At 39.1% G+C, this 18,640-nt stretch overlaps 1 protein-coding gene and 1 long non-coding RNA gene across 3 annotated transcripts in view; one reads left to right on the top strand and one right to left on the bottom strand.

The window, feature by feature from the left end:
- Positions 1-18,640, bottom strand: part of dgat1b (diacylglycerol O-acyltransferase 1b) — an 84,988-nt gene that overhangs the window by 16,647 nt on the left and 49,701 nt on the right. The window contains exons 1-6 of one of the 2 annotated variants that reach the window (XM_047362209.1): positions 9,253-9,622; positions 6,730-6,817; positions 5,297-5,337; positions 4,753-4,838; positions 2,115-2,167; positions 1,566-1,671 (exon numbers count right to left, since the gene is read on the bottom strand). In XM_047362209.1, coding sequence (XP_047218165.1) covers positions 1,566-1,671; positions 2,115-2,167; positions 4,753-4,838; positions 5,297-5,337; positions 6,730-6,817; positions 9,253-9,488 — 610 coding nt within the window. In that variant the 5' untranslated portion in view covers positions 9,489-9,622. Of the gene's footprint in view, positions 1-1,565; positions 1,672-2,114; positions 2,168-4,752; positions 4,839-5,296; positions 5,338-6,729; positions 6,818-9,252; positions 9,623-18,640 lie in introns of those variants that run through there. The other variant, XM_047362210.1, reaches the window with a different exon arrangement.
- Positions 9,611-18,640, top strand: part of LOC124866422 — a 63,866-nt gene continuing 54,836 nt past the window's right edge. The window contains exons 1-2 of the long non-coding RNA XR_007037805.1: positions 9,611-9,737; positions 16,335-16,425. This is a non-coding gene — a long non-coding RNA (uncharacterized LOC124866422). The remainder of the gene's footprint in view (positions 9,738-16,334; positions 16,426-18,640) is intronic.

Genomic DNA, 18,640 nt, shown 5'->3' with positions numbered 1-18,640 from the left:
GGTCCCCCAAGGTCTGGAATCGGCCCTTCTCCACAATCTTCCACAGGGTCCGGTCACCTCTTCTCGTTGTGCAGCGTTTTCTGCCACACTTTTTCCTTCCCACAGACTTCCCACTGAGGTGCCTTGATACAGCACTCTGGGAACAGCCTATTCATTCAGAAATGTCTTTCTGTGTCTTACCCTCTTGCTTGAGGGTGTCAATAGTGGCCTTCTGGACAGCAGTCAGGTTGGCAGTCTTACCCATGATTGGGGTTTTGAGTGATGAACCAGGCTGGGAGTTTTAAAGGCCTCAGGAATCTTTTGCAGGTGTTTAGAGTTAACTCGTTGATTCAGATGATTAGGTTCATAGCTCGTTTAGAGACCCTTTTAATGATATGCTAATTTTGTGAGATAGGAATTTTGGGTTTTCATGAGCTGTATGCCAAAATCATCCGTATTAAGACAATAAAAGACCTGAAATATTTCAGTTAGTGTGCAATGAATCTGAAATATATGAATGTTAAATTTTCATCATTACATTATGGAAAATAATGAACTTTATCACAATATGCTAATATTTTGAGAAGGACCTGTATAAATAAAACTGAATTGAATTGAAATATCTGGGAAGAATTAACAGAATGATGAAGGTGTCTTAAACAAGAAAAGAACAGTATAATAAGAAAAAAGTCATTTTGATGTAAGCCATAAGATTATTTTTCATTATTTTGGTTAGTTAACTAGCTGGGTTAGTTAAAATAATATAGCACTGTTGGTTCCTTTTTTTTTTTTTTTTTTTATTCACACTCCTTACTGGTTGGTTGGCTGGTGTTGGTGGGGGTAGGGGGGGTTGCTAGCCTAAAAACACCATCCCAACGCTCAAATACAGAGGTGGCAGCATAATTTTGAGTGGGTGTAAAAAAGATGATCTGTCTACTGTGTTTGTTAACATCTGGGTTCGAATGTAAGTTTTTCAGCTAAGTGGAGAGGAATGTTGATGTGAGAATTAAAGAAGGTCTACATACAAAACATGCTGACCTTTGCATTAGCAAAAAAAGCCATAAGACTGCAGAGTTATTGTAGAGTATTTTTTTAAAACATGAAGTCCACTGTCTATTATCTTGTTTCCCAATACACTTGTACCCAGTTTACCATTGGTATACTGTATGGTTTATGGCAAACAGCCACTGTTACTGTCAAGCTGCCTGATTAAGACAGACTAAAGAGACCCTTGGATGACCCTGCATTACAAACCACGCTGCCTTTGGCAGCTCGCGTTTTCTCCTCATCTGTTCTCTACTTTCATTTCATTTCCTTCCCTCCATCTCCTCTTGACCTTCTCCTCTCTTAAGAGCCAATTGGAAGCAATCCAGTCGTGACCAACTGGTCCATTACTGCTGACCGACTCCAATTATGACTTGGTCAGAGATACACCTTTTGCTGCACCATCAAACTGGTTATGTGTTCCTTTGAAGGGTAAGGATAATCACTATATTTACTTTACTTACTACCATAACTGGATACCAGTTTAATTTCATAATAGTTCTGTTTGTCAATGCTTTCTCTTAGATAATAAAAACATTTACCTGGAGTCATAGAAGGAACCAGCAGCACCACTGCAGCAGGAAATGTTAGCAGGATTGACAAGTTAATGCAATGGACCAGAAATCCAGCAAATTCACTAAATGAACCCTGGTTAAAAAGAGAAAAGGAGAAATGTAGGAGCTTTTACTTCAAATCTTAAAAGCACTTTTGTTCAATTTTTAACCACTGCCATGAGAAAAACTGCATCAAAAATTTTACTTTAGTTGTTGGCCTGATTTAGAGAGTAAAAATTAATATTTTAAACATTTTCTACTTTTGAACAGAGAACATTTGCAGAAATGGCGGCCTATTTAGTTTTGAGCGAAAAAAAACAACTTTAAATATTGCAAAATCATCCCAAACTCAACCTACTGTGAATGCAGATGGTGAAAATTATTCCTTTTTTTACAGTTTAACATTTACCATGTGCAGGTGCAGCTAGGAAGGGTTAGCTAGTCAGGCACAAAAAAACAAAAACGTTTCTGAGGAAAAATGCTCTGACTTCCACATTTCCACTGATGTTCAGAAGCAAAAAGGGTTTCTCCACTCACCTTCGACAGCTGCCTTTCAGTGTAGAGAGCCACAAGAATGAATACATTGGACACTGAAACACATTGAGAGAATATTGTAAATAAAACTGATGAACAGCTCTAGAGAAGTACCCACTCAGGCACGCTGTTTTTTTAAATTCTGTTTTTTCAACATACGGTTACCAATTTTGTTTTTAAGACAAATGCAAATCCTGAATAATTAACTTAACCTTAATAAAATTTTAAAAAGATATACCGTCCCAAATCAGCAATAATTTTCAGTGACACCAAGATCAAATGATCCATAAAAGGTTAGCGGTTCTACTACAAAATACCTTTTTTATTCACACAAGTGGGTGGGGAAAAGGTTTCTAGCTTTATCCAGCAGGTGCAGTGGATGGTTGACAAAATCTCTGTGCATAACATTGATCTCATACAGTAATTTAACAGACACAGAAACTAAAATAAGTAAATGGTCTGATACCTGCTTCATTAAAACTTGCACTTTCATGCTTTAAGCCCAAACACTCAGTTTTGCACATTAGCAGAGAGAGTCGAGCAAGAAATGCAAATCCAATGCAAAAAGCAGTCATAACTGTTTTGGTACATTATTAACTTCTTCATGAGGACTTGCAATTAATGATTCATCTTTCTCTGTTATTTTCTACACCATTATAATTAATTTGATCTATTAGTTTTATAATCATTCACATAAACCCTTTGCTTGTTCTAAGCAAAAGATGCATATGGCGAATAGGTAATGTCTCAAAAGTTAGAAAACTAAGAAAGGACTTCCTGAAACATGCCTGATATACAGGTGGATCCGATCAGTTATGACAATCAGTCAGCCAAGTTACGAACTTCCTCAAATAACTGTCATTATACAAATAACAGCAGATTGTAGCAGGCCTAGACATGGAGTAATACCATATACAGAATACAGTATTATCATATTGTAGTTTCTAAACATCCTGTACAACCAGAAATAGTTGAAAAGTAACAACACAAATACATTATTTTGTTGCCTTTACAATAGGGTTTAGTTTGCAGCAAAATTAAATTACAGCAATATTTTTAAGCCAAAATGAGCGCAGCATAAATGACTGTCATACACCAAAATGTGAAGTGACGTGTTTGAGTCTATAACTGCAATAAATTGGCCATCCACTAAATGCGAAACCCGTTGGATGTGTCTTTTCCAGAGCAAAACAAATGCAGGGCAATGACAAAAGCAGATCCCACTAACAGGCCACTTTCTTAAATGTAAAACTTTTTAAGGCTGGCCTTGCTAACTATGCATTTTGCTGGCAGGCACCATCAAATGAGAGTTAAAATGTTGCTGCTGCAGTGACTCTTAGTGTCCCTGTGGGGCAATGGGCTTTGTTCCTGTCCATGCTAAGAAACTCCAATTCTCACTTGTCTCTTTACTCGTTGTCTCTGCAGTTATTTGCCTTAACTCCATCTTTTTTACCCTCTCTTCAACCTCTTCCCCTGTCTTGATGCATGACTTTACCTACTCTTTCCATTTATTACCCCCTTTTTCTTCTCCATACACCTTCGCCCACCTAATTTAATCTGCCATTAAATACTTTCTTTTTCTACACTAGTACCTCTCTTTTCCTCTTTCTGTTGCTCAACACCCACCTCCCTCCTCTTATCTCTGCAGGAGAATACCAGTGTTAGTATATAGGGCAGGTGATCGTCCCACCAGAGACACTGCGAGCTGCATTGCTGCAGACCTTCACTGCAATGTAAGGATAAATATGGAAGAAACTGCAGCAGTGCACAGAATGCACCTGTGTGTTGATGCACACAAGGCAAGATCTACATGAGGGCGATTTCACCGCCTACACTACTTAGGGAAAATAGAAATGTAAAATAAAAAAACATTAAAATACAATATGGTTTTCCCCAGCAATACAAAATATTTTTATGTTATCTCCTCATGGTCACAAGACATAATACAAGCTATATACGACCTAAACTTTAGTTTGGTTATCTTTTGCACTCAGAGTTGCAGTAATCCATTTTTGTTTAGTAGTTGAACCAGAGTTTATAAATTCAAATGAAGAAAGCAAGAATTAAAAGCGATTATTACGAGAACATCGAGTTTTTCTAAATCTTTATGACACCAGACGCTGTATTTACAGTAATCAAACAGCAAATGGGCAGAAAAAGATGGGGGAAGAAGATATGCTGCAAATGTACAATGCCCAGGAAGTGAACCTCTGGTAACTGCATCAAGAAATAAAAGTCTTTGTATGTGGCCCCCCCTCCTCTATCACTATGGTAGGAGCCGCCTCAGACAGAATGCCAATCTGAAAGTGATCACCAAATCCCTCAGAGACTGTGCAGGCCACCAACAACCATGAGGGTAAAACTCTCATTTAAAATATGGCACAAAAACACAATTTCTGGTTAAGAAATCCCTCAAATGTTTTTCTCTTTCTTTAATGCCAGACATCCATCATACTACTGCTTTGAAAGCCACCAAATGGCTTTGGAGGTACAGTTTACATAACCACACAGACAACTCTTAGTTTGATTTTCAAACCTTTATAAAATATCCTTTGCAAACTTCATGAACTTGTCAGAAACTGCTCTGTGTTTTTAATGTGATCTTTCAACCCAAATAAATAGACTAAGATATTTTACCTACCAATCACCAGACATGCTGCAGGCCAGCTGTAGGGATTGTTCAAAAACAAGGAAATCACTTGAATGGGGTCCACGAGAATACCATACCTGAAAGAATATGCAAACAAGTCTTCAAAATAACCATTGCTGTGAAGTATACATTCAATATTTATATGAATGTTAAAATTGACAGTTTTAAACAAATCAGTACATTTAATCTTTCCTTAAATGATGAAATGAGGAAAGACTGGGTTTACAAATGGTAAAAGCAGGGGTGAATTCAGGGTTCCAGTGAGCTTTCTTACTGAGTTGACATTCTCAGTTTCACTGCCCCAAAACTGACTCAAGTGTTTAAATTAACATCTTGAATACATCTGTACTACCACGATGCAATATCTAGTTTAAAGACAGCAACAATAGCATTTGAAGATTAATGAAAGCCATAGAAATAGTTGTTTAGATGTAATTTATGAGAAAATAGTGTCATAAGAATCCTCATCCCTTCAGGTAAAAACAGAACATAAAAGCTGTTTAAATAAATGATAATAACTCTAAATCATACTCACTTTAAAATGTTTTCTAAGAAGAGGCGAGCATTACTCAGGACCTTTAACAGGACACAGAAAGTCAGGAGAAAGCCTTGTAGCAGTTTCCAATTGTTTTACAGTAATGCATGGAGATAAACCAATGAGGAATTTTAATGGCTGATACTGATTTCTGTCTTTCTTTGAGGTCTGAACTATTATTTTTTTTTTTTTTGTTCCTCAGCACTGCAACACATACATGAGAACGAAGTGTGCAGCAGGTTCTTTTCATAGAGGTATTAGTTAGGAATTCAGTACAAGATTATCCCTATAACTCGTACTCGTCATCTTCCGCTTATCCGGGACCGGGTCGCGGGAGCCACCTCAACTGGCTCCTCTCGATGTGGAGGAGCAGCGGCTCTACTCCGAGCTCCTCCCGGATGGCCGAGCTCCTCACCCTATCTCTAAGGGAGTGTCCGGCCACCCTACGGAGGAAGCTCATTTCAGCCGCTTGTATCCAGGATCTCGTTCTTTCGGTCATGACCCAAAGTTCATGGCCATAGGTGAGGGTAGGAACGTAGACCAACCGGTAAATTGAGAGCTTCGCTTTTCGGCTCAGCTCTCTCTTCACCACAACGGACCGGCACAGTGCCCCCATTACTGGTTATCTCTATAACCATTAAAGCATTTGTCCCAAATATGTTCCAGATTTTTTATTAAACCTAAAATAAGTGGAACAAAAATAGTGGCAGGCAAATAAATCAGTTTTTTTCTCTATTAATTAAATGTTTTTATGCCTTTAATTATCAGAGGAAAAAACTGATTTATTTGTATTCCTAATTGCCAGTCACCAATGAGGAAGGAAAACATCCGATATCTGGAAGGTTGATTGGTGCATCAATTTTGTATTCAATGTTGTCAAAAGCAGTGATAATTACATCTGGCTTCAAATATTGCGAAGTACATTTTCATATTGTTGATTTTAACCGATTGTAATAATTTCTATTACAAATCTATTTTTAAATTTTCAATCTCCTAAAACCTCTTCCAGAAACCATTGTCTGATCGTAGAGCAGTTGTCTTCTCAGCTTATCTATGCAAGTTATGCAATAAAAAATCAAATACAGCCTATTATACAAAAAAACAGACTCCACTATGACAAATTATCATACAAATGTTAAAGGAAACAATTGTTATGATGTTTGACAGTTTCTTTAGTAAAGGAAAACTAACGAATTTGAGATCTGAGACAACCATGTGTTGTTTTAATAAGGATTGATTTTTAATAATTGAAAACACATTGGTCATGAATTTAAAAAACATTTACACCTACAAAATGAATGTATATGAGCGTGCAAAGCAATTAAATTTACAAACCAGCAGCTGCATGCATCAAAAAGATTTGGTTTAGTATGTGTCAAAGTGCAAATAACTATCCATGGGTGTGTACTTGTGAGTATATGAATAAGTCTTACCAGCATCACCACACACCAGTTCAGTACTCCTCTGTAGTTTCTATAACCGCTGGCTGAACTCAGAAGAGACTCCTGTGCCTTGTGACAGCTACGAAAGTCAAGGATAATATTAGTACCAAGTTAAAAGATGATGAGCTGAAGAGTCATTTATTTGCATCTGACTCTAGAGTCACATTAAATGCATTTTAAAGTTTGATTACTAATGAGAAAAGGAGACATTTGTGTCTCATCACCCTAAATACTTAGATGTGCAAGCATATTTAGTAGAGAGTCAAACAGGAAAATAAACCATAGGAACATCTAATAATATAAAAAAAACTGTGATACATTAGTTCTGTGCTGCAAGTCTGATTCCAAAAAATTATACAATGAAAAATGAGCAATTGGTTAGGTTACTCTGTAACATTATTATATAATTCTATAATGTTACACTGTGGCCCCTTTAAAAACCAGGTGCCCCAAACTTATTCCTCAGCCTTGGTTAAATGACTCCACCCGAGTAGTCAGACATCACTGTAGAAAAGCAGAGCAAAAATGGGAGAAAGACACGTTGCATGTTTCTTTTGAAATGTTTAATGAATGTTGGAAATGTGATCAGAACATGGTAGAAATTTGGAAAAATATATATTTTCTAAAGTAATTGCTTCAAATTGTTATTATTGATGTACTCTTTTTAAGACTATCAATTCTATTTTAAATGTGCCCCAGGCTAGCACCCTCACAGCCTCTGGTAATATTAGTAATAATTTCCTTTGTTTTTTTGTTAACAAGGTTAAGTAAACCAGATCAGCGAAATCACCTTCTACACATGACCCAACCATTTTTACTCCCTGCTTAGCAGTCTTAAATCAGTTTGAGCCTCTTTCACTTACATTTCTCATAGAGGTAGTTTATCAAATGAAACATTCAGGTTCTCCTGCTGATGCCTTCCCTGCATGTCTCTTTTAAAAGACAATAAAAACTTCAGTCCTTGGTATTATAAATAGCAGTATTCCTTCCAGTGTGGTCCCAGATGTTTTTAAACATGCAACTGTAAAACAATTGATGTAAAACCCTGGCCTTGACCCCTCAGTTTGCTTAAACTTTAGACCAATCTTGAAACTCCCATTCTTTTGAAAAATATTGGAGAAAATTGTTTCTACCCAATTAAATGCTTTCTTGACCACTAATGGTCTTGTGAAGGGTTTCCAATCTAGTTTAAACATTTACATGGCACTGAAACATTATTGTTAAGGGTTCTTAATGACATCCCTTTAGCAAATGACTCTGGAAGCTCTGTGATTCTTGTACTTTTAGATATTACTGCAGCATTTGATACTGTTATTCTTTATCTCTCGTTTGGAAAAGTTGGTTGGGATTAAAAGTGCAGCACTGGACCTGTCCAGGGTGTACCCCGCCTCCCGCCCATAGACTGCTGGAAATAAGGACCAGCTTCCCTGCGACCCACTATGGAAGAAGCAGTAGAAAATAACTGACTGACTGGATTTTATATGGGTCTGCATAAGAACGGCAAAAGGGAGAAGAGCAGTTTCCAATTTTTTCCATAAGCCATGCAGTGGATACAGCAAACATGTGAAAGACAGTTCGCTGGTCAGATGGGAGCAATATGAATTGCACATCACCCAGAACACTACATTTCCACAGTGAAACATGGTGGTGGGAGCATTATGTTGTGGAGATGTGTTTCTTCATCAGGGACAGGGAAAATTGTCAGAGTTGGGATTTTGGATGGAGCTAAGTACAGGACAAGCCTGGTAGAAAACATGTTAGAGACTGCAAAAGAGTTGAGACTGGGGCAAAGGTTCACAATCCAGAAGAAAAACTACAATACAAGCCAGGGCCACAAAGGAATGGCTTCGATCAAAGCACATCAATGTGTTAGAATGGTCTAATCAAAGTATAGTCTCTTATAATATATGTAGACATGAAGTTTGTGTTATATGGCAACATTTCTGAATAAAATATGACAAATATATTTCAAATTATATTTCAGACAACAGATTGCTTACTTTAGCTTTGCCATGTCAAACTACATTTTGATTGTTACAACAGCATGTGCCAAAGGAGACCTGTCACTAACAAACACATTGATGTTATGCAAGAGGTGACACAATACAAAGACAACTTCCTGTCCATTTCTTCAACTTTGTATTTATCAAATTGTGAGGCCATGTGAATGTAGGGATTTAATTACGTTTTTTCTGTAAACAGTGCTGTGTCACATGATCTGGTGTGATGGAATTAGCCCACATTTAACCAATAATGAGCTGTAATAGAGGCAGGCTGTGGCTGTAGGTAGATTTACACAAAGTGTACGAAAGCATGCCTGAATGAATGGTTGAATGAATACATTTCAGCAGAGAGTCGACCTTAGACGACCCTGGCCCACTTCTCCTGGTCAACCACACTTCCCAACATTTATTAAGTGAACATTTACCCCGACATACCCATAGAATAAGTTTAACTACTGCATGCTATGTGGTTGTCAAAACGTTCAGCTCTTTCTAAATTCGTCTCTCTCACCTCAGTCGGTCACCGATTTCACTCCTGTGTATTTTTTTCTCGCTCTTTGTAGCAGGACGCTCCAGGGAACGGTCCTGTATCCTCTGTCCATCGTGGAGGCTAAAGCCGGCGGTCACTATGTTCGCCGTCCCCGCTGCAGAAGCCTCGTTCACCGGTTGCACCGTCGCAACTCGCCCCGCTGCCAAAGTCGCCCTTCTTCTGCGAGTCAGAGCCCCATTTGTATTCAAGTCACTCATAATGACCCGGAATAAAAATAATTAAACTTTTAGTCTGTTCTAGTCCCCTTTCTTCAACTCCTCGCTTCAGGACATACCAGGATGCAGTGCTGTAGTATTAAAGGAGGAAGTGAACAGGGAGAAAACAATCCACCCAGGGCTCAGATTTCCAAAATTGCCACAGAGGTGGGAGTGAATTTATGAAGCCACGTAAGGGAAACCAATCCAGCACTTTGAACTCGTTTGACTGGTGTAATCTTTAACCAACAGGTAAATCCTAATCTGGGGTTTCATCTATTACATTAAGAAACAAATGGAGACCTGTTTCAGCATTGAAACAAATACTTTTCACATGATGGAAAAAGGGCATGCTGAAAGGATGTTATTTGCATCACAGAATGCTACTTATATTCCGGTTTTGTCAGGTAGGACAACTGACGCAATGTAACAATTTGACTTATTTAAACTTTATGTAAATATGTTTGTGTTCAGAAACCACACTGTTATTCTGAATTTAAATGAATGATGGCTAGCTTGATATAGCTTGATCTCAAAATATTTTTAAAAATAGGATAAAACCTGGTTATTTATTAAAGCTGTTTTGTGGTCAAAAACTTATGTGTGGAAATGTATTCATGCTTTGATTAGATTCTTTTTAAGTTCAATAATGCTAATAATAATAATAATAAATAACTGGCAAGACAAAAACTGGCACTCTATTTCGTATTTCCTGTCGCAGATAACTCTGCAAACATCGTTACTGTGACTGTAGGGGGCGCTGTTTATGTAGCCTGTATCTAAAACGTGTAGCTTTTTAAAGAATTTATATGTGGACAAACACTCAACTTTTGCATACAGGTACTTCCCAAAAACGTTTTCGTCACTTATTTTAGAAGTGTAACTCACATATTATATATATCTTTATTACACATAGAATAAACTATCTCAAACACTTATTTCTTGTAATTTGGATGATTAAGGCTTACAGATAATAAAAACCCAAAATTCAGTGTCTCAAAACTTAGAATATTGTGAAAACGTTAAATACTGGAAACAAATGGTTTCGGAACCTAATGAGTTAATTACCTCAAAACACATGCAAAGGTTTCCTGAGCCTCAAATGGTCTCTCATTGTGGGTCAGTTTAGGCTGCACAATAATGGGGATCGAGACCGCTGACTGGACAGATATTCACAATGCCCACCATAAGGAGAGAAAGCGACAAAAGGTAATTGCTAATGAAGCTGGTTGTTCACAGAATGCTGCATCCATATATATTCATAGAAAGTTTAGTGGTAGGAAAAAGTGTCGTACGGAAAGGAAAAGTGGACAAGCAACAGGGATAACCACATTCTTGAAGGAATTGTCAAGCAAAATCCATTCAAGAATATGTGGGAGCTTCACAAAGAATGAACCGAAGCTGGAGCTAGCACATCAAGAGCCACGCACAGACGAATCCTATTCTGAACCAGAGAACACTGGAAGCAACTTACCTGGACTGAGGAGAAAAAGAACTAGACTGTCACTCAGTGGTCCGGGTCCAAGGTAGCTTTTCAAATTAAACTAAAGTTTGCATTTCATTTGGAAATCAAGATCCCAGAGTCTGGAGGGTGTGAAGAGGCATAGAATTCAAGTTGCCTGAAGTCCAGTGTTAAGTTTACAGTCACTGATTTGGGGTGCCATGTCATCTGCTGGTGTTGGTCCACTGAAGTCCACAGTCAACACAGCCATCTACCAGAAAATGTTTGAGCAATTCATGATTCCCTTTACTGACAAACTTTATAAAGATGCTGATTTAATTTTCCAGCAGGACTTGGCACCTGCCCATGCTTCCAAAGGTACCAAAAGCTGGTTTAATGACCATGGTGTTACTCTTGCCTGTCCTTAACCCCATAGACAAACTATGGAGTATTGCCAGGAGACAAAGGAGAGACACCAAACCCAATAATGCAGATGACTTGAAGGCCACTAATTCAATTCAATTCAGTTTATTTATATAGCGCGAATTCACAACACATGTCGTCTCAAGGCACTTCACAAAAGTCAGGTACATACATTCCAATTAATCGTAACCATTGAACAGTGCAGTCAGATTCAGTTATTCAAATTGGATAAAACGTTTTTCTGTCTAAGGAAACCCAGCAGATTGCATTGAGTCAGAGACTTGTAGCAGTCACTCCTCCTGGATGACCATGTAGCGACAGTGGACAGTCCCTGACGTTGACTTTGCAGCAATCCCTCATACTGAGCATGCATGTAGCAACAGTGGAGAGGAAAAACTCCCTTTTAACAGGAAAACCCCCTGTTAAAAGGGAGTTCTCTCAGAGAACAGAGCAGAGACATAAAGAGAACAAAGAAACACTGATCCAGGAGTCCTTTCTATGGGACGGAAAAGTAAATATTAATGGATGTAGCTCCTTTAGAAGTTTCACCTAGAAAGAATGAACAGATAAACTCTGAGCCAGTTTTCAAGGATAGAGTCTGAAAGAGAGCACATAGAGTTAGTCACAGTAAAAGCTCAGTCAATTGCCATGTCTATGAGAGAGAAAGGGTTAAACACTGAAGGACAGGGCCAAGTGGATCATCTGTAGAGGGTGAGCATTAAGTTGTTGCCAGCAGAAGCTTGGACGATGCCCCTCTCCAGAAAGGTGTCACAGGTAGACACAGAGTCAAGAAAGGTGTAGCTTCTAGGAAGAGAAAAGAGGGAGAACATAAACCATTCTCTGAAATAACAGTAAATAATGCAGAATTAGAGTAGTGTGAGAATGTAGCGAAGAGGGTGAAAGTGGTCATTATGTCCTCCAGCAGCCTAAGCCTATAGCAGCATAACTACAGACATAGCTCAGGATAACTTAAGCCACTCTAACTATAAGCTTTATCAAAAAGGAAGGTTTTAAGCCTAGCCTTAAAAGTAGACAGTTTGTCCATCTAGAGCCCACTGATGGCCATTGTTATACTAAAAACCACAACGATTGGGATACCTCTCTCTGTCAGATTGACCAAAACCATTGGAAAAGAGAGGGGGTCATACAGGTAGCAGAAATGGAGGGTGTGTTTGCACCTCAACCATAACTGAGCCGGTTTAGGCTAAACCTGACTCCCCCTTACTCCATCTAACAGGGAGGGAAGAAGATGGAGGTAAAAAATAAGGAAGAGAGCTCAGCATAATCTAAGCCACTCTAACTATAAGCTTTATCAAAAAGGAATGTTTTAAGCCTAGCCTTAAAAGTAGACCGGGTGTCTGCCTCACGGACTAAAACTGGGAGCTTGTTCCACAGGAGAGGAGCCTGATAACTAAAGGATCTGCCTCCCATTCTACTTCTAGAGACTCTAGGAACCACCAGTAAACCTGCAATCTGAGAACGAAGTGCTTTGTTAGGAACATATGGAGCAATCAGATCTCTGATGTATGATGGAGCTAAATCATTAAGGGCTTTATATGTGAGGAGGAGAATTTTAAATTCTATTCTGGATTTAACAAGGAGCCAATGAAGGGAAGCTAAAGTAGGAGAAATATGATCTCTCTTTTTAATTTTCATCAGAACTCTTGCTGCAGCATTTTGAATCAGCTGAAGGCTTTTAACTGCATTTTGTGGACATCCTGATAGTAACGAATAACAATAGTCCACCCTTGAAGTAACAAATGCATGGACTACTTTTTCAGCGTCACTCCTGGACAGGATATTTCTAATTTTGGCAATGTTCCGGAGATGAAAGAAGGAAACCCTAGAAACCTGTTTAAAATGGGATTTAAATTACATGTCCTGGTCAAAAATAACACCAAGGTTTTTTACTTTATTATCGGAGGTCAATTTAATGCCATCCAGGTTAAGTGATTGACTAAGCAGTTTCTTTTTTAAAGACTCTGGTCCAAAGACAACACCTTCTGTCTTGTCTGAATTTAGAAGCAGAAAATTAAAAGTCATCCAAGTTTTTATGTCTTCAAGACATGCTTGTAGTCTATCTAACTGGTTGGGCTCATCAGGATTCATGGATAAGTAAAGCTGAGTGTCATCAGCGTAACAGTGAAAATTTATTCTATACTGCTGGATAATTTTACCTATTGGAAGCATATATATAGTAAAGAGAATTGGCCCAAGTATTGAACCCTGTGGTACTCCACAAGTAACCCTGGAGTTTAAAGATGATTTATCATTTACATGAACAAACTGGAATCTGTCAGACAGATACGACTTAAGCCAGCCTAGCACTGTTCCCCTGATCCCTACAGCATATTCCAGCCTTTTTAAGAGAATATTGTGATCGACTGTATCAAATGCAGCACTGAGATCTAACAGGACAAGTACAGACACAAGTCCATTATCTGAGGCCATAAGAATATCATTAGTGACTTTCAGTAGAGCTGTTTTAGTGCTATGATGAGCTCTGAAGCCTGACTGAAACTCTTCAAACAGGTCATTGCTGTGTAAATGCTCACACATTTGATTAGCAACTATTTTCTCAAGAATTTTAGATAAGAATGGAAGATTGGATATAGGTCTGTAATTTTTCAAGTCATCTCAATCAAGCGAAGGTTTCTTAATTAAAGGTTTAAGCTACAGCTACCTTAAAAGCTTGTGGTACATATCCATTTACTAAGGATAAATTAATCATATCTAAAATGGGGCTGGTAATCAGAGGGAACACGTCCTTAAATAATTTGGTTGGGATTGGGTCTAATGTACAAGTTGAAGGTTAAGATGAAGCTAATATTTCTGATAACTCAGGAAGCTCCACAGGATCAAAACAGTCCAAACACAGATCAGGTTCGACAGTTACTTCCAATGTTGTCTCACTTGCTGAGGATGAAGTAATAATCTTCGGGAGTTTGTCAAAGATTTTCTTTTTAATAGAATCAATTTTATTTTGGAAGAATCCCATAAAGTCATGACTGCTGAAAGCTAAGGGAATGGATGGCTTAACAGAACTATGACTCTGTGTAAGTTTAGCAACTGTACTAAAGAGAAACCTAGGATTATTCTTGTTCTCTTCTATTAATGATGAGAAATAAGATGTTCTAGCTTGGTGAAGTGTCTTTTTATACAACAGTAGGCTATTTTTCCAGATTAAGTAGGAATCCTCTTGGTGTGTAGAGTGCCATTTTCTCTCCGATTTTCTAACATTGTGCTTTAAAGTATGCAGCTCTGAATTAAACCAGGGCACTAGCCTCCTATGAATAATTACCTTCTTTTTCAAGGGGGCTGCACAGTCTAATGCACCACGCAATGATGAAGTAACACTATGAACAAGAGAATCAATTTGTGAAGGGGATGAAACAAAATTATTGCTCTCCACTGTGTTTTTCTGTGATAATGAGGAAATCAAAAGTGGAACAGATTCTTTAAAGGTTGTTACAGCATTGTCTGATAATGATCTACTATAATGAAATTTTCTTTCAGGTGTGGAGTACTCGGTTAAATTAAACTCAAAAGTTATTAAAAAATGGTCAGACAGGACAGGGTTATGAGAAAATATTGTTATGTCTTTACACTCAATGCCATATGTCAGCACAAGGTCCAGAGAATGAAGACAAAGGTGGGTGGGTTTGTTAATATTTTGAGCAAAGCTAATTGAGTCTAAGATAGCAATAAAGGTTACATTTAACCTATCACTTTCAGTGTCAACATGAATGTTAAAATCCCTAACCTTATCTGTATTTAACACTAAATCAGATAAAAGGTCTGAAAACTGATCTAAAAATTGAGAATAAGGGCCTGGTGGACGGTACAAAACAACAAACAGAAGTGGTTTTAGTGCTTTGCAATTTGGATGAGGAAAACTAAGGATTAAATATTCAAAAGAGTTGTAGCTATTGATTGGTCTGGGACTAGTCAATAAATGGGACTGAAAGATGGTTGCTACTCCTCCTCCTTGCCCAGTATTTCGAGGAATGTGAAAATTTAAATAATTAGTAGGAGTTGACTCATTAATAGTAACATAATCCTCTTGCAGCAGCCAGGTTTCTGTGAGGCAAAATAAATCAATCTGATTGTCACAAATCAGGTCACTAAATAGCAAAGTCTTTGAAGAGAGAGATCTTATGTTCAGTAAGCCACATTTAATTGTTTTATTTTTCTTTTTAGTCTGAGTTGTGTTTATTTTTATTACGTTTTCCTGATTTCCTCGTTTGAGATTATTTTTTAATCTATTCAATTTTGGCTGTGAGCGAGACACTGTCTTAATAGGGTAATGGGTGGGTAGCAGTACAGAAGCTGCAGAGAGGAGTGTTAAACTACTACCCTGCTTCCTGGTCTGAACCCTGGGTTGTCAGAGGTTTGGAGAACTAATAAATTTGGCCAGATTCCTAGCAAGAAGAGCTGCTCCATCCAAAGTGGGATGGATGCTGTCTCTCCGGATCAGACCAGGTTTTCCCCCAAAATGTTCGGCAATTATCAATGTAGCCCACATCGTTTTCTGGACACCACCTAGACAGCCAGCGGTTGAATGACAGCATGCGGCTAAACATGTCGTCACTGGTGTAGAATATAAACTATTTATGTGTGTAACTGGAATGTGCTGATAGAGGTCATAAATTGGTGAAGGACAGGGGAGCAGCGGATAGGGAGTGAAGGAGACAGGATAAGATGAGCCTGCTGGAAGTAATAACAGGAAGCACTCCTTATTTGGACATAAGGAACTGTTATGCTGTACAACTAAGTGATATGATATATGTAAAAAAGGAAATGTTGAACACACCCTGGAGACTTAATAAAACAAGCTGGAAGCGGAGAGAGCAGAGTTGTTGCTCGCAGGCGTTGACTGGGGCATCTCTCTCCCTCTGCGCAGAGGCGAACTTAAGCTGATTGTACTTTGTGTTTATTTCACTCTTTTGAAATCTGTGCCCAAATCAACGGACCTGGGGAAGCAGAGACGGCTTCGACAACTTGGGGGCGTCGTCCGGGATTTGGGAAAACAGGTGAAAATTGGGATCACTGACAAGGACCAACAGGCTAGAAAAGGTAAGCAGAACCTGTTTTATCAAACTCTGCTTTTGGATTTTCGATAGGCTAAATTAATATTGTGTCCGATGTCTTAGTAAGTCTGAGTCTGCTAAAACGTAAGAAAAAGAGTGTCATAAATGGTGACTAGGATTTAAACTGGTGAATAGGATGTTGTTTTAGAAAAAAAGACTTAGTGGTGGTGTTGTGTGGAAAAATATAGTAGTTTCTCGAACGTGGCACTTCAAAGTACGTCCTCAACGGTGGACTACGGTTAGCTGGGTTAGAGGCCCGAGAAAATGAGAAACCTCGAATTCTATATATAAATGAGAACAAGACCAGGCAAATACACTGTGTATGAATGCTGATGAGTATCGGAGATTTTTCTCTACGAAAACTCAAATTACAGACATCTGCATAAGCACAGAAGGAACAATATAAGCGGTGGAAATAACACCGTCAAAGATAGAAAGTCCTGTGAGTTCGAGAAGTTAAATAAATGAGCTGTGAGCTGGACACATCCCCAGCAAGACCAGACAAGATTTACAGTTTAAAAGTAAATGAGCTGTGACCTGGATACATCCCCCAGCAAGATCAGACAAGATTTACAGTTTAAATGAATGAGCTGTGAGCTGGACACATACCCCGGCAAGAACAGACTAATTAGGAAAACACGAGTGAATGAAAGCTGTTGTGTGAGTGGGGAAGAACGCCAAGCAGCGAGCGATTCCCATTGCGGGTAAAAAAAAAAAAAAAGAAAAACAGTGTGAAAGGCCCGGGGACTGGATAAGTGTTCGGTCTGGTAACCTGACGGTGATAACAAGGACCGGCCACTGAAAACAGGCTCCTGGGGTGTGGATGTGTCCAATTGAAGGTTCTGGTGTCTTGTCTCCAAGACACCAGAACCTTCAATTGGACCGGGAACTCGGGACATAGCGTGCCATACGTCCCGGTCGGCCAGAACTGAACAAGTGAGTGATTAAATATATCTTTTAGATGGAAGGTGAATTTTATAGAGAAATAGATAATAGTGGATGGGGACAGAATGGTCCATGGAAGAGCATAGAGAACAAGCTGCTAATAATGAAAGCTGCTATCAAAAAATCACATGAACATAAAGAGGAGCAGAAGTTGGTTAAATGGATGGATTCTAAAATAAATGAAGAATTGTCAAAAGATGGAAAAAGCAAGACAGATAGAGAGAATGTTGGCAAGTGGTTCTGGTTGAAGATGAAACAGTCAAAACAGGAGAAAGAGTTGGCTGACAAACAGTGTAGAGATAGCAGGTGGTTGGGAAGAGGAAAGTGAAAGGAACTTAAAGACAAGGCAGAAAAGGATTAAAGATTTTGGTCATAGATGGGTTTGCTGTGGCAAAGTAGTGACCATGCTATGACTGAGAAAAGAGACAGGAAAAGCAGACAGATTAAAGATAGCAGTACAGTTGAAATGCCGCCACCTTATACACTTCGCGCACACACCACTCCCCCCACTCCTCCCCCCGCAGGCTTATACCCCACGTTGCAAGTTACTGGGGGACACGTGAGCGTGTGTGATCTGCCGCCAGTAAATGGCCAGTCTTCTCCTGGCCCATCACCGCCTGCTCCCTCCCCCTCAGCCCCCACCTCTCTCAGCTCTCATTCCACTGCTGGGTCTGAACTGTCCTCTGGAGGTTCATTCATTTCACAGGTTCCACTAACTGACCCATTTGCTGACTGGGTACTACGGGACAAATTGCAGGCAGCCTCTGGCCCAATAAGATGTTCCACCCCGTATACTTCCCATTCACCTAGTGATATGGAGTTGGTCACACCTCTGAAACCAGATGTAACTGAGGGCTCAGTTATTATGTCAGTGTCAGGGAAATAGGTAAAAGAAGAACCACTGACTGCGGTAACTTATTATGACGCTGCTATGCAGGCACCACCTATTACAGTACAGAATCAGTTACCAATTGAAAATGAGGAAGCTATGTCATCTCCCTCAAACCCATCGCCACCAGTACCTGAGGCTACTCCTCCCCCTGCTGGACATGGCTATAACATTTAGACCCCGAACACAGCCCAAACCTTCTTATATGGGTCCACTGTTCCAACAACAATTTGGAGGAAACAGATACAAACCATTCACACTGGGAGATCTCACCACTTTGTGTGAGAAACTTCCCCCTATCACAGAAGGTGCCTCTATATGGCTACAGACACTGGACTCTCTGACAGCAGGCACCACTTTAGCTCTA

This window comes from Girardinichthys multiradiatus, chromosome 3 (assembly GCF_021462225.1).
Source record: "Girardinichthys multiradiatus isolate DD_20200921_A chromosome 3, DD_fGirMul_XY1, whole genome shotgun sequence".
NCBI lineage: Eukaryota > Metazoa > Chordata > Actinopteri > Cyprinodontiformes > Goodeidae > Girardinichthys > Girardinichthys multiradiatus.
The sequence above is the reverse complement of the archived record's forward strand: the minus strand, read 5'-3'. Positions and strand labels throughout refer to the sequence as shown.